At 36.7% G+C, this 14,729-nt stretch overlaps 2 protein-coding genes and 1 long non-coding RNA gene across 8 annotated transcripts in view; 2 read left to right on the top strand and 1 right to left on the bottom strand.

Moving 5' to 3' along the window:
• The window catches only part of LOC149691713 (agrin-like), a 390,035-nt gene extending 381,813 nt beyond the window's left edge, over positions 1 to 8,222 (top strand). For 5 of the 6 annotated variants that reach the window (XM_089869112.1, XM_089869111.1, XM_089869110.1 and 2 more), the window contains 11 exons: positions 931 to 1,268; positions 1,346 to 1,453; positions 1,537 to 1,638; positions 2,018 to 2,336; positions 3,450 to 3,561; positions 3,633 to 3,939; positions 4,331 to 4,412; positions 4,535 to 4,582; positions 5,147 to 5,380; positions 5,799 to 5,902; positions 6,014 to 8,222. In XM_089869112.1, coding sequence (XP_089725238.1) covers positions 931 to 1,268; positions 1,346 to 1,453; positions 1,537 to 1,638; positions 2,018 to 2,336; positions 3,450 to 3,561; positions 3,633 to 3,939; positions 4,331 to 4,412; positions 4,535 to 4,582; positions 5,147 to 5,380; positions 5,799 to 5,902; positions 6,014 to 6,168 — 1,909 coding nt within the window. In that variant the 3' untranslated portion in view covers positions 6,169 to 8,222. The remainder of the gene's footprint in view (positions 1 to 930; positions 1,269 to 1,345; positions 1,454 to 1,536; positions 1,639 to 2,017; positions 2,337 to 3,449; positions 3,562 to 3,632; positions 3,940 to 4,330; positions 4,413 to 4,534; positions 4,583 to 5,146; positions 5,381 to 5,798; positions 5,903 to 6,013) is intronic. The other variant, XM_089869109.1, reaches the window with a different exon arrangement.
• LOC149691714 (uncharacterized) lies at positions 321 to 968 on the bottom strand. Its single transcript, XR_016383457.1, has 3 exons — positions 910 to 968; positions 780 to 839; positions 321 to 362 (listed from the first exon to the last, which is right to left on the bottom strand). It is a non-coding gene; the product is annotated as an uncharacterized LOC149691714 (long non-coding RNA).
• Positions 8,223 to 8,368: 146 nt separating the features above from the next.
• On the top strand, positions 8,369 to 13,898 carry LOC149691712 (zinc transporter ZIP3-like). The gene is made up of 2 exons (XM_089869130.1): positions 8,369 to 10,332; positions 13,570 to 13,898. Exons 1-2 carry the CDS (start codon positions 9,487 to 9,489, stop codon positions 13,834 to 13,836), a joined length of 1,113 nt encoding a protein of 370 aa, XP_089725256.1. The 5' UTR covers positions 8,369 to 9,486; the 3' UTR covers positions 13,837 to 13,898.
• Positions 13,899 to 14,729: the final 831 nt, after the last annotated feature.

Raw genomic sequence — 14,729 nt, 5'->3', positions numbered from 1 at the left:
TAAGGCAACGCGTGTGTGGTCAAAATAATAGGTTTTTTTCTGCTCTTTTTTGTGATTTCCTTTACTTTAATATTATTTTATTTCGCTGAATCGATTTTCGTTTGTAAATTGAAACTTTAGCTCTCGCATTTATACTGATCGCTCGACAAGAAATTTGACATTTCCGACTTTTATTACTCGTTACTTTATATTTTTTCTTTTCTGGTTTTTTTTTTAAGAAAACTGCAGTTCCGGTGAATTTCCTCAATTTGCAGTAGATTATACGAACCCGTAGAGTTTCAAATTCAAACAAACTTAAAACCAAAATACTTTTGATTTTACTTCACTGTTATTTGAGAGTAGTTTGATTTTTTTTTAACGATCTAAAAGAAATACAAAACGCAAAATTTGAATTTGCCGAGTAATATAAAAGCGACACGAGGAATACTTATAGACCAGGAATGCATACAGCTAATCGGAATCATTATGCGCCTATATCTCCCATGTTAATTTCTATGCCGGTTTTGTGCACTGCATGGGCTTGATTATAACGTCACGCGTCATAATTTGGACGCCTTTCGAAGTGTGACTTTATTTGTTGGAGACGCGAGGTCAGAGGTCAGGTGTGTGCGCTAGGTGTAACGCGCAGCGAGATAGATTCTGATGTAAAATTCGTCATACATAATGATTAGTCTAGGTAGCTCTTCCCACAAAATCCGCCTAGATAAGTTGTGTGAAAATGGATGTTGCACAGTTATTCCTAGTAGCTCTATGCATTTTTATTAACACTGATGTATTACCGTAGTAAGAGGTTCTGTTTATTAAATACTTCAGGTAAATTTTAATTAAAATTACAGTATCTAAGACCAAAATTTTAATTATTTAAACAAATATAAACATGACCCGAAATTAATTTTTGATTGCATTTACTTCGTTTATTCCTTCCTTCAGGTATAATTTGGGTAGCGGAGCTGTGACGTTACGAACGCCACAAAAACTTCAAGTTGGTAAATACCATCGTCTAGTAGCCAAACGGTACCTGAGAGACGGACTTCTTAGTCTCGATGACAAGGAGGACGTTTCTGGTCGAAGTCAAGGCATGTTAAAATCTCTGAACTTAGACGAGAACTTGTTCGTTGGTTCCGTACCCACAAATAGCAAGGGGGTTTTTGACAACATCGGGGTCAATAGCGGATTTGTCGGTTGCATTCGAAGGCTACGAATTGGACATAAAGAAATTGACCTACGGTATCCAATATCGAGGGATATAATTCAGGGAAATTTAATAGGTGAGATGATAATTAATTTCTTGGACATCTTGAAAATGACTATGTCCCATAACACTTACAAAATCTTCATTTCATAGCCGAATGTACGAGAAATCCATGCAGTAGTCTTCCTTGCATGAATGGTGCTACTTGTCTTCCACAAAGCAAGCTATCTTTCACTTGCAAGTGTCTAGAAGGGTTTACTGGTAAGCGTACTTAGAATTTAGTACTTAATTTTGTCAAAAATAGCCCACCAATCAAACTAACGTATTTTACTCAACTTTCGAAGGTGGCGCGTGTGAGGTGCCTGAAGAACCATGTAAAGGGGATTGCGATAAAACGTCACCTTGTAAAAACTCAACACGACTTGAAGGAAAGCCTTGCCCTGAACGTAAGTTAAAATCGTTGAGGAGTTTACATCCAATTGTACCATAAGTTTATAAGATATGTTCCTACTATAAGAATGACACTACCCATGCTTCGTAATACTAGAGACTTACAGCTCGAGGTAGTTCTAGCAGAACGACAAGCGAGAATTGAAGTACTACACTCGGTTTAGTTTTGCAGGACTTCCATCTAGGTCCTATTTAGTCTAAGTACTAAGCCTTTGCCAGCGCCTCACCAGGCCTCCCTCGCTTTACCTCGAATCTATGACCTACCTCATTCACTTCATGACAAGCTCTCACTAACCAGTGACAAACTTATGGAACATATCTTACGTATGAACTTATGATTGTACTTGATACGGTTTACTCTTTATTTATTGACAGAAAGCAAAAGAGGTCTAAAAACAGCGGCGTTGGAAGACGAATTATACGTTCCTTCTTTCGACGGAAATTCATCTTATTTGAAATTGGCCGGTTTGACCCGTGTAGGTCAAGCTCTAAGTTTGGAATTGTGGTTTTTGACCCGTTCCCCCGATGGAGTCCTACTTTATAATGGTCAGCTAAGGTCCAAGAAAACGTCCTCCTCACCACCTTCATCCAGAGGCAAAGCACGATCCTCAGCCGGAGATTTTGTCAGCCTCAATTTGGCCGACGGATTTCTTCAGTTCCGTTACGACCTCGGTAGTGGATTCGCCAATCTGTCGTGAGTACTTCCTTTTTTATTTTTATGTTCTTCCCCTTTTCTTTTATCGTTACCATAAGTTCATAAGATATGTTCCTCCATAAGTTTGTCACTGGTAACTTAGAAACTAGAGCTTGTCATGAAGTGAATGAGGTAGGTCGTAGATTCGAGGTACAGCGACGCCTGGTTGGTTTTGGCGCTGTCAAAGGCTAAGTAATGCAGACTAAATATGTTTAAGATGGAAGTCCTGCAAAACTAATTAACCGAGTGTAGGGCTTCAATTCTCGCTTGTTGTTCTACTTAGAACTAGCTAGCTCGAGCTGTAAGTCTCTAGCATTACGAATTAAGTATAGGTAGTGTCATACTTATGGAACATATCTTATAAACTTATGTCGTTACTTTTTTACAATGGTGGAAAACGAAAATAGAGGGTTCGGGAGGGAAATAAGACTGTATCCTCTTTGAAAAATTCAATTCGCTAAAGGGTCCATAAAGGTCAACTTCAATTTGACTTTCTTCAACTATTTTGAAAGACGGGCGCGAAGTATTTTCAAAGTATTTTAAAAGATTTAGTTTTGGGAAAATTGAAAGTAGTATAAACTCAGTATAAAACGTAAAACCCGAGGGGTCGGTAACTTTACGTTAAATACTAAAACACTATATGGGAAGTGAGGAATACATACAACTACTAGGAATCATTGTGTACCCATATCTCAAAAGTTAATTTCTATACGGGTTTTGTGGGTATACCGGGCTTGAGAACTTACTATCCGTCACGCCTCATAATTCTGACCTTTTACTGTGTTTTCATTGGTTGGTAGCTATAGGCATGCGCAAGATGCAATGCGCAGCGAGATAGGTCATTATTCGAGCGATTTAGTGAAAATTACTGTACGCAGTTATTCCTAGTAGCCGTATGTATTCCTGGGGAAATCAAACACCAAGTTTCCCTAAATAAATAAAACATCTGAATTAAATTTATTCTGACAAACTGTTGCTTATAAAGATAATTGTATTTACACGCGTTCTAACACAGTGATAATGTGAGAGTTACGTAAGTTTAAATGCACTAATTTATTAAAATCATTTATTTTAAAAATTAAGAAATTAAATTAATTTATTTTCTTCCAACAGATCAAGGGAGCCAGTTGAAATGAATAAATGGCACAAAGTGAAAGCTACCCGATTAAAAAGACACGGTACGCTGATTGTCGACGACCAGGACATCGTTTTAGGAGAATCCAAGGTGACGTAACTGTTATGGTTTATTCTTAATTCATTATAACTTATATTAATTAAAATTAATATTTAATTTAGGCTCCTATGAACGAATTAAATCTTGGTCTACCATTGTATTTGGGTGGAGTACCAGATTGGGCCGAAGTCAATAAAGAATCTGGGATTATCAAGGGTCTGGACGGTGCCATTCAAAGACTGGTCATCAATGGTGAAGTTACCGATAACTTGCTCAAATCCGCCGTGGCTTCCCGTAGTATAAGGCGTTACGAAGGAGAACATCCTTGTCGTATTAACCCGTGTTTAAATGGAGGAACGTGTGTCCCTCAACTAGAAAATCACGTATGCAAGTGCCATCCTCATTTCATGGGGCCTTTCTGTGAATTAGGTAGGTTTATGTCCTGGTTTATTTATTTATTCATTCATTGATTAAATCATAAGTTTATAAGTGATATGTTCCTACCATAAGCATGACACTACCTATACTTCGTAATGCTTCTTAGAGACTTAAAGCTCGAGCTAGTTCCAGCAGAACGGCAAGCGAGAATTGAGTGACTACACTCGGTTAGTTAGTTTTGCAGTCTATCTTTGTTTTTAGTCAGTACTAAGCCTTTGACAGCGACAAACCCAGGCGTCGCTTTACCCAGAATCTATGACCTACTTCAATCACTTCATGACAAGCTCCAGTTTAATGTAACCAGTGACAAACTTATATGGAACATATCTTATAAGCTTATGATTAAATCTTAACCAGACTTATTTTATTGTATGAATTTAAGGTATGGGTGAAATGTTGGGTGATCGGCCAGTCAAGTTTGAGGGCAAGACATTCTTCAACTTGCCTAATAAGATAACTCATAAGTAAGTATTTTAAGATATCACTAGCAACTTGTTCGGTATACGCCTTGCATGGTAGTACTTCTTTATCATATTTTGGAATAATTTGACTAAACAATGGTTGTCGCATGGCTGTATAATTGCAGAATGGGAACTAAACCTATTGCGAATGTAGAATTGGCTAAGGAAAAATGGTAGGTTGCCAGGCTTGTAGCGCCTGACTAATATTTAACCATAACCCTATAATAATCTTCATAAGTGTGAGCCACACGCCTTCTTTTTGAAAATGGTTCTTTACCCTTAAAACCCAAGGGAGGGAAAATCGTAATAGACCTTTTCGATGTAAAAAAGAGGATAAGCAACTCTCAGTTTATATCGCGACATCCAAGGTGGGTTGATACATTGCCATCCGTCTCAGCGCGCACTGTCTTGGTACAAAAAGATCACAGCGCACGCGCCAATAAGCGAGATGGAAGGCAGAGTTTTACCCCCTGTGTCTTTCCCCCTTAGTTACTTCGAAATGACGTAGAGGCTAAGGCTCATATACTTATGGAGTGTACTAAGCTTACGGTAGTTTCGGCTTAGCTTTCGTTTTTTATGGAATAAACAGGAAGTAAATCAGAAAAACATTGTACTTTATTTCAAGAATCTCTTTTATAAAATATAACATTATTTTAGAAGAATTATTTATTTATTTTCATACTATGGATTATAACATTCTACTTCCGATTTTTTTTCGGAAACATTATTTTTTAAAGGGTAGAAGGGCAGAAAGAGAACCGGATATCCGTTCGTTTCCGGACTTCGCACGCTCAGGGTCTGATCCTCTGGATTAATAAAGGAGCTACTATTCGCGGAGACTATCTTGCTTTAGCCATCAACGAGGGCTTCGTCGAGCTTAGCTTCAATTTAGGGCGTCAAAGAGAGGTCACGAAGGTCAGAGGAACCCGAAAGGTCAATGATGGCAAATGGCACACCGCCTTAGTTCACAGGTTGGTTTAATTTTTTCGGCTTAAATTTGGGATTGTTTCAACTTAAACTAAGTTTATACAAGAAGCGATATCTAGTTTACTGGGGTGAAGGTCTAAATTCGCTACATTTCTAGCTTTATCTCCAGTACAAAACAAACGTAGGTCCGGAGTTAATCCCCGCCTCTAAATTACAACCAGCATCTTATTGGTTCTTGAAAACTCACGTCAGTGCGGTGACGCGAATGACGAAAATTACGTATTTTCCGACTGAAGAGAGGCGAAATAGCCCGGTGCCTCCTTTTACGTCCCCCCCTTGTATTTTGAAAGGGGAACTGGGACTATGGCGCGCGAATACTTAGGCATCTTATAACTTCTCCCTAGTAAACTAGATATCTCTTCTTGGTTTATACAATTTGGGGAAAAACTATTGAAATTTCAGAAATAAACGTTTGGGAATATTGACGGTTGATGATACGTCATCTGTTAGTATGACATCAGAGCAGGGTGCCACGGAACTCAATACAGACGGTGTCTTTTGGATTGGTGAGTTCAATCAATTCAAATTGGAACTAATTAAAAAATTAAATAAATAAATAAAAACTCAATTGTACTAAACAAAACAATCTTTTTTTGTAATTTCTTGTGATTTTTCAGGTGGTTCTCCCGCCCTTCCAACTGGTCTTCCACTGGCCTATTACCAAGGCTTCGTCGGTTGCATGGACCGACTTTATTTAGACGGTGACGCGGTCAATCTCCTATTAGCGGCCAACGGTCATCGTCACAACGTAAGATTTTGCGGCGATTCTTGACCTAAACTCAATTCAAATTCGGACCCCACTTCCCCTAAAATGCAAATACCGAAAACCATTCCCTAACAAGTACGTATGTCAAAAAAACAAAAACAGCTATTCAAAAAAACAAAAAAACTCAAAAATATTCCTACAAAACCATATAATTCACTCCCCCGCAAAAGAAAACATATATATACAAAGTATAGGCAAATAAAAATGGCGCGAATGTGGCGTCACTTAATTACGTGCGCGTGTGTTGTGCGCGATGGAAGAAAAAAAAATAAACATCAAAACGTGATGACGTCACCAGCTAGATTGAAATAAAAAAAACACATAAACCTTCCGCCCATGTTTCACCAAATTGAAAGAAAAAAAATTCCGAAACAAATGTGAAAAGCATGTGAAAAAGCGTGTGAAAAAAATTAAGCCTCGAAATCGTGTATTCTCGAGTTGTGGTTCCTGGTATATAAATAATAACATTTTTTATTAGACTCCGCGAGCTCGTTGGAAATAAACAAATAAATAAGTAAATAAAAGGTAAAACGATTGTAATTAATTCTATATTATAGATTAAAAGTTATACCGCGAATCGAACAAAAAAAATTAATATTTAAAAAAAGAAAAAAAAAACATTAACAAAGAGACAGCGTACTGATGAAGAATTTATGCCTTATTATTCGAAAAGAAAATGGTGTTAGAATTTTTTGTAAAAGGAAATTAATTAATGGAAAAGAAAAAAATAAAAAAAAAATACGAAACCAAAAATTAAAAAAAAAATAATATAAATGTTGAAATAAGTAAAAATTTAACGAAGATAAAAAAAAAACTAAACAAAAAAGTAAAAAAGTGTGCTTCCATGATGTTCAAATTTCTATTATATAATGTTTAAAAACATAAGAAGTTTCATCGAATTGTTTTTACCGTTAATCTAGGGCGAAACAAAAAAATTAATCAAATTTTTATCAAATTTCGTATGGATGATATGAAGTTAGTATGACTTTTAATTTTTTTTTAAAGGTATTTGTTCGTTTCTTAAGCCTATATTATGAACTACTAAGTTGTAAAATAAGTGCCATTATATTTTAACTCTGTATATCAGACCGTGGAAATTCGAGATAATTTTAATTGTAGGTTATATAATCTTTTAGCGGCTTGGAGAGAACAAAAAACGGGGCCGTTCAATGGCTATAAAGTTGGATTAAACTAGGCATAAATTGATAAAGTTTTGGGCAGTAAGTTAAGCCAAGTTGCAGAGTTAGTTAAGCCAAGTTGCAGAGTTAGTTAAGCCTAAGTTTATGCAATACGGTAAGCCTAGTTGCAGAGTTAGTTAAGCCTAAGTTTATGCAACTCGGTAAGCCTAGTTGGAGAATTAATTATTCCTAATTTGGACAATAAGTTAAGCCTAATTTTAGGCTTAAGAATCGAACCAACACTATAAAGAAAATAAGTAACGGTTTTTTATTACGTTTCACAATTTATTTACTTTGGCTTCGCGGATAAGATAATTTTTGAAAGAAGAATTTCAGCGTTGTTCGTTAGTTTAAAGTATTGTTTCCTGGGAACGAACTTTTATCTATTAAGGTTTCTAAAGATAAAAAGCGTCGGATTAGGCTTAACTTGATAACTGGGTGTGAAGTACATAGCATCTCTTTTTTTTTCGGGGCCTAATTTTTACCGTTACAAAATATTTTATCAAGTTTTATTTAAAAAGATTAAAAAAAAAAAAAAAACACAAACCTAACGACCAATAAATGATAACCAAAAAATTTTACTATATTACATTACGAAAGAGCAGAGCGGTATTTTTCCTTTTTATTTTATTTAGAAATTATGTGCCATAAAGTTTGTTTTCGCATTTTTCTAATTTATAATTGAAATAGTGGGTTATTTTTGGATTTCTAAAAAAAATCAAATAGATCTTTTTATTCGCTGTTTTTTTTTTTTTAGAACTAAACTGAACTACTGTTAAAAGTAACAATAATGAGAAATGTTCGCGCGAAAAACAAAAACAATGTGGGAAAGATAAATAATAAAAAACAAATAAATATAATGATTTTATATTAAATAAATAATGGAAATTTATTAAATAACATAAATAGAATTTTCCCCCATAATTAGATGTCAACCATAAAACCGTCAAGGTGTTCTCTTTTATTTCTTTTACGCCTACGATTTTTCATAACAATACCACGTAAAAGATGCTTAAAATGTAGGAAACCTCTCCAAAAATAGAATAATAATCTCAGGGACGTAGGGGGGGGGGCTCCCTCAAGAAGAAAAATCGATTTTGGCGCCTTTCCTATCTCCAATTTTATCGGGAAATCGTCTGCTACTCCTATCTTTGTTTCCTTTAGTCTCCGTCGTGTCGCTACTATCGAAAACATTATTCTGATTTCTCTAGCTCGGTCTCTAGCTTATGTAAGTACGTTTAGAGGGAGGTTGTAAAAGCACCTGTTGCGCTGAGTTCGAGTTCCCCAACTGTAGTAGTTACAAAAGTCAATTAACGTATCACGCGTTGAGCTTGACTGTGCATAACCTAGTAGTCCGGAACGACTTTCGACTATAAATGAACCAGTTTTTAAAAAAAAAGTGTTGTCGGACTTTTAGTTAGATCAAACGTTAGCTTAGGAAATAAAAAAACTAGCCCTTTTTTTCTTCAGGGTATAGAGCTTGTATACTACGTAATATATATTTTTTGCCGGCTTTCAAAAAAGGTTAATAACACATCCTGTTCTATATAGAATACGGCCGCCGACTTCAGTTCCAACCATACGCGGCCAGGCACGGTTGCGTTGGTGCGCCTGCGCCGTTCTTCGCTATTGTTATAACATAAACGAAATTTTAAAGTCATCCTAAAGGATGTTACAATTTATTGGAAATTAAAAACCAAGATAACTTAAATTAAAATGATATAAAGGGCACGCCACTTTCTACTATTAAAAATCCTAGATATTTTATTTACGATTGATAAGCTGGAAAGTCTAGCGTTTATTAAAGGCTGACGCGTCACAACTTTAGTCACGTGATCGTATTAGTTTCCCTCGGTTCGTTTCAAATTTCAATCGCGTTTCGTGCGTTGCGTTTACGGCTCGTAAACTTTTTCTCTCTCCCTCTCTCTTCAACGTCGCCTCTGATTTGTTTTAAACAAAGTTAATTTCGCGTAAATAATATTGAATTTAATTTAGCCATGCCCGTATGCGAGCGTATTTCCGTTGAACTCGCTGTAATTAAATTAACCGAAACGTCATCGAAACTTAAGCGGGTACCTCGGTAAACAAACAACCAACCAACGCAATCACTTCTTCCTTTTTAGTTAACAAAGTTTAACGCGTCGTAATGGATCTATTCTGGGCGCAGTTGGTATCTCTGCTACTTTTATTTACCACAATGTTGGTAATTTTTATGTTACCATTTTGCGTATTGTCGCGAAAACCTACAGCTTTCCAGGGAGCGAAATACTCGGTGGGTCTCAGTCTGGCCAACTGTTTATCCGCTGGTGTCTTTCTGGCCACGTTTTTCGTCGGACTACTACCGGAAGTGCGGCACTTGTTCAATGAAATTCAACAGGAAACGAAATTTCCCTTAACGGAAACGGTCATCTTCTCCGGGTTCTTCCTGTCCTTGTTTACGGAACAAGCGGCCTTGGCTTATAAGGAAAGGGGGGCTAGAATAGCGGCTAAACGCGCGGTCCAGAACTCCTTGGGTGCCGATAACCTGAAAGTGATGGACACGTCCATGACCAAAGAGTCGCGTTTCGTCAACTCGTCGTCGGAACCGGAGGAAGAATGTGATTACGAAAAGATGTCTCAAAATGAAAAGGGACACGCGACGCAAGTACAAAATCATAATCATAATCATCTCCATCACGGCCAACACGGACATAGCCATGGTCAACATGGACACAGTCACGCCGCTGAATGGTCAAATCTTTTGTCGGCCAAAGAAAGTGGTTTTCGTCTCTTCATTTTGCTCGTGGCCTTAGGAGTGCATTCTATTTTCGAAGGACTCGCATTGGGACTTCAAAGAAATGCCCAAATGTTGTTCAGTCTCTTTGTCGGTGTGGCTGTACACGAATTATTGGTTGCGTTTGCCCTCGGTGTCTCTGTTGCCAAGAATAGGATGTCCATGGCAGCGACAATCAAGTTGGGAGTCCTGTTTGCAGCCAGTATACCATGTGGTCAGGTAAAAGTGCTTTAAAGTTCAGTTATTACTTGGAAAATATCAAAAGTTCATAGATAAAAACAAAAAGTATACTTCTCACCGCGTAATTTGAACCCCCCCCCCCACCTTTACATCTCAGAATAGCGTCGACCCTCTCTGGCACAGGGAACACAAGTTATTAGGCTCAATATAGTAGCAGATGATAGCTCTAGTACCAAGACTTAACATTTGAATCGTCTTCATAGAGTACACTTTTCTATAAACCTTGGCCTCAAAAAAGCTCTCGTCTCCAATTTGTGAGTTGGTTCGTGAAGAGGTTGAGACGAGGATCGCTAATTTGCGTCTAATTTTATATAGCATCTACAGTCATAGGCTGGAAACTGTGAAAAAAACTATACTTTTTGTTTTTTTATATGAACTTTTGATAATACGTTGGATTTGGTTTTCTTAGGTCATGGTTAAATGGATACTCGCGCATATGACTAATGAATTTCTCGAACCTACCACTTTAAGAATAAATTAAGATATACGCAGTTGTTAAGAAGCTTTAAGTTCCTTTTTGACCCCATATTAAAGGTCACGAGTTCCAACACTTATTTTTAACATTGAACCCGAGTAAACCCAATTGTTATCTTGGTGCCACGAGTGTTTACCGCGTGCCAACGAACGTTCAAAAATTTGATTAGTGAAGAATTTTTTGTCAGATTTTCAAAAACAAGTGTTTTTGACATTTCAGTCTTTAGTCCATACAATATGTATTTAGGTGTATTATTTGCTAGTTGATCCCGTTGTATTTTAAAGATATTTATAGACAGGTGAATAGTCTCACCTGACTAAGTATAAACAGGCGCGTATTTAAAAGTAAAATTTAAAATAAAAAAAAACGTAGTTTACATAATTTTCTTAAAAGCTTTATTGTTGTTAAGTTTTCCCTTTGTTTGTACAGGTTACTTTTTAGTGTTTTTGACGTAGATTTTTGGTACAGTTTTATAAGACCTTACGAATATATATATCCAATCCAATATTTCATGGTAACATCTGTAGGGTTCAACACATACTTACTAACATTTACCTGGAATACATATAGCTACTAGGAATCATTCTGCTACGTCAATTTTCACTCAACGTATCTAGTTGGACTTTTCTGGGAAGAGTTAGACTAACGAATTTTTACCTGGCTAATAATCTATCTTGAGCGCATGACCTCACGTTGCTAATGAGGCGTGACGGGAAGTAATCAAGTTCGTCCCATAAAACACGCGAAGAAATTAACATGGGAGAATTATTCCTATTAAGTTCATAAGATATGTTCCATAAGTTTGTCACTAGTTACAAACTGGAGCTTGTCATGAAGTGAGTGAGGTAGGTCATAGATTCAAAGTAAAGCGAGGCCTGGTTTTGGCGCTGTCAAAGGCTTAGTAATGCAGACTAAATATCAAGATGGAAGTTCTGCAAAACTAATTAACCGAGTGTAGTACTTCAATTCTCGCTTGTCGTTCTGCTAGAACTAGCTCGAGCTGTAAGTCTCTCAGTAGCATTACTTATGGAACATATCTTATACACTTATGATATGACTTAATCGTAATTTCTTTTTGGTTTTTATGTATCTATCGCTCTTCCCGGAAAGCCCTTGAGAGTGAAATTTCCGTGGCCTCCTTGTCTAATCTCGAGCCCGAATAAACGCGAGGAATTAAAGTAAATGTCCAAATATTAAGATAAGGTTTAAGAGTGTAAACTGTAAAGAAACTTCAATTTATAATTTTTATCTATCAAATTTACTTTCAATTTACCACAATTTTCTGACATTTTTCACAAGATCCAAACTCGCTCCTAGTCCAATAATTTGAACTGAGTTTTGTTCCGTAGTTCATTATACCCGTATTAAGGAATACATAAATCTACTAGGAATCATTGTGCCCCCCATTACTTCCCTATTAAGTACTACGCGGGTTTTGTGGGCCGGGCTTGAGAACTTACTATAAGTCACGCCTCATAATTCTGTTCTGACGTCTTTCTTTTACTAACTCTGTGATTTCATTGGTTATAGCTGAGCTTGGTCTGGTTGTAATGTTTCCTATTAGGTGTATGTATTCCTATTATATATAATGTGATTTTTTTTTTGCCTTGTACGTATACCCCTTTCGATAATGCCAAAAAATTAAAAGCGGATTTGGCAAAATATTTACGAGAAAATATTTCTTATCTTGATAAATTAATTTTAATTTAAAAATAAAGAAATATCAAACCGCATACCAGGGACTTTCCATGGCTTATCTAATAGTTTCTGAACTTGTTTTTCCCCCTTAAATTGAAATTCAAGGGTTGATATTTTCAAGAAACATAAAAGTTCTTCTCTGTTAAGGGCAATTTAGAATTTCAATGGAAAGTCTCGAAGATAACTATGCAAATTATGCAAAATTAAAAAAAATACTTTGTAAATTTAAAGAAGACTGGCAGAGAAGCAAATTTTAGCGACTCGCCCGAGCGCATTGAGTTGCAAGTTCCCTTTAGCGCTTTCGAATTTGGGGTGACCTTGATATACCCAGAAAAAGACTGATATCCTCAATCCACGCGCTTATTTTCAAACAGTGATTTTTGAAATTAAATTTAGAATGGCCTTGGCGTACTAGATTCTAATCTTAGGAATTAGGCTGTGGGAAGAAGTGGTAAACTTAACGTTAAATGTTACTTATGTTGCTTGTAATATGTACACTAAACTTTCTGTTTAATGAGGGTAAAGGGTAAAATTGTCGTTTTTAATGCGGGTAAAGGGTGAAATTGTCGATTTTAAAGCGGATAAAGGGTGAAATTGTCGTTTTTAAAGCGGGCATAGCGTGAAATTGTCGTTTTTAATGCGGGTAAAAGGTGAAATTGTCCTTTTTAATGCAGGGAAAGGGTGAAATCGCCCTTTTTAATGCGGGTAAAGGGTGAAATCGTCCTTTTTAATGCAGGGAAAGGGTGAAATCGCCCTTTTTAATGCGGGTAAAGGGTGAAATCGCCCTTTTTAATGCGGATAAAGGGTGAAATTGTCCTTTTTAATGCGGGTAAAAGGTGAAATCGTCCTTTTTAATGCGGGTAAAGGGTGAAATCGTCCTTTTTAATGCGGGTAAAGGGTGAAATCGTCCTTTTTAATGCGGGTAAAGGGTGAAATTGTAGTTTTTAATGCGGATAATGGGCAAAATTAGTCGTTTCAAGAATAGTATATACTTGACAGTCTTAATTGATAATTAAATCATATATATTTATTTTATTTTATAGATAATTGGTTACATTGTGGCAATCACCGGAGGACAGTCATCGTCGGGAAAATTGGCCAACGCTGTTCTACAAGGTTTGGCGGCAGGAACATTCATTCACGTGACGTTTTTGGAAGTGATACCCTCCGAATTCAATGACGGTGACGCTGAAAATGAAGAACCAACGCCCCATCGATTCCTGAAGCTGCTTTTCTTATTTCTAGGTTTCTTACTACTCCTGGGCTGTACTGTAGGTCTTCAATATTCGATGCCAAACCACGTGCATTAATAATAAACGCCTTGTATACAAAAACAAAATCTAGTCCAATAATAAAGTAGATTCATATTTTATACTATTTGAATACTTATTCCAAAACCCTAAGCAGCGTCTTGAGAACCTCTGAACAAAGGTATCTGTATTGTAACAACGCTCTTAACGTGTTTTATTGTTAGCTCGCTTCTTACTAATTCATTTATTTATTGTAATTATAATTGCAGATGTTCGGTATTGTTTCAAACGTTCCTGGCAATCTCCTTGCCTCTAAGCTATAAATGTTTATTTTTGAGGCCTTTCGCAAATATTTTGTGAGTTCTTCATTGATTTCGATAAAGATTTCGGAATTTCCTCTTTGATTTCGTTATTTATTAATTTTTTCTTGAAAGATTTCGCGAGAAGCGTACGGGATTTCGCGTAAATGTCGGACCTCTCGACAATGTATAATTTAATAGTGAGATTGAAGTAGTTTATAGTGTCACCGAGGGGCTAAACACTCGCGCATTCTGGCCTCAGTGACTTCACGCACGTAATGTTTACGGGAGGGATGGAGAAAATTACAGAATAGGGTCTGGTCGGGAATCGTCGGATGTCGCGGGGAAAGCGCTCTTTTTTGAGGGGTTGCTCTCGTGGTTTTGCCCGGACAACACCTTGCGCCTTGGTTATTAAGGGAAATATTTTCGATATTATGATTTTTTAAAGCTTCAATGTGCGTGCTTTTTCTCCAGTAGGATTTAAATATAATTCCCATATTTTAACAAACTTCTTTTAGTTCCAATACTTTTGGTTTATTTACTCTGTTATCTACAATCCCAGCCATTTCTCCGTAGGCCGATGGCGTCGCCTGCTATTTTATCCACGACGTACGACAAGCGCATGCGCGCATAAATTTGCGAAAAGGGCTATTG

Source organism: Phalangium opilio, unplaced genomic scaffold (genome assembly GCF_054372755.1).
Source record: "Phalangium opilio isolate 3A_F unplaced genomic scaffold, DU_Popi_V2 ptg000025l_1, whole genome shotgun sequence".
NCBI classification, from domain to species: Eukaryota; Metazoa; Arthropoda; class Arachnida; order Opiliones; family Phalangiidae; genus Phalangium; species Phalangium opilio.
Note: the sequence above shows the minus strand (reverse complement) of the source record. Positions and strands in the feature narration are given on the sequence as shown.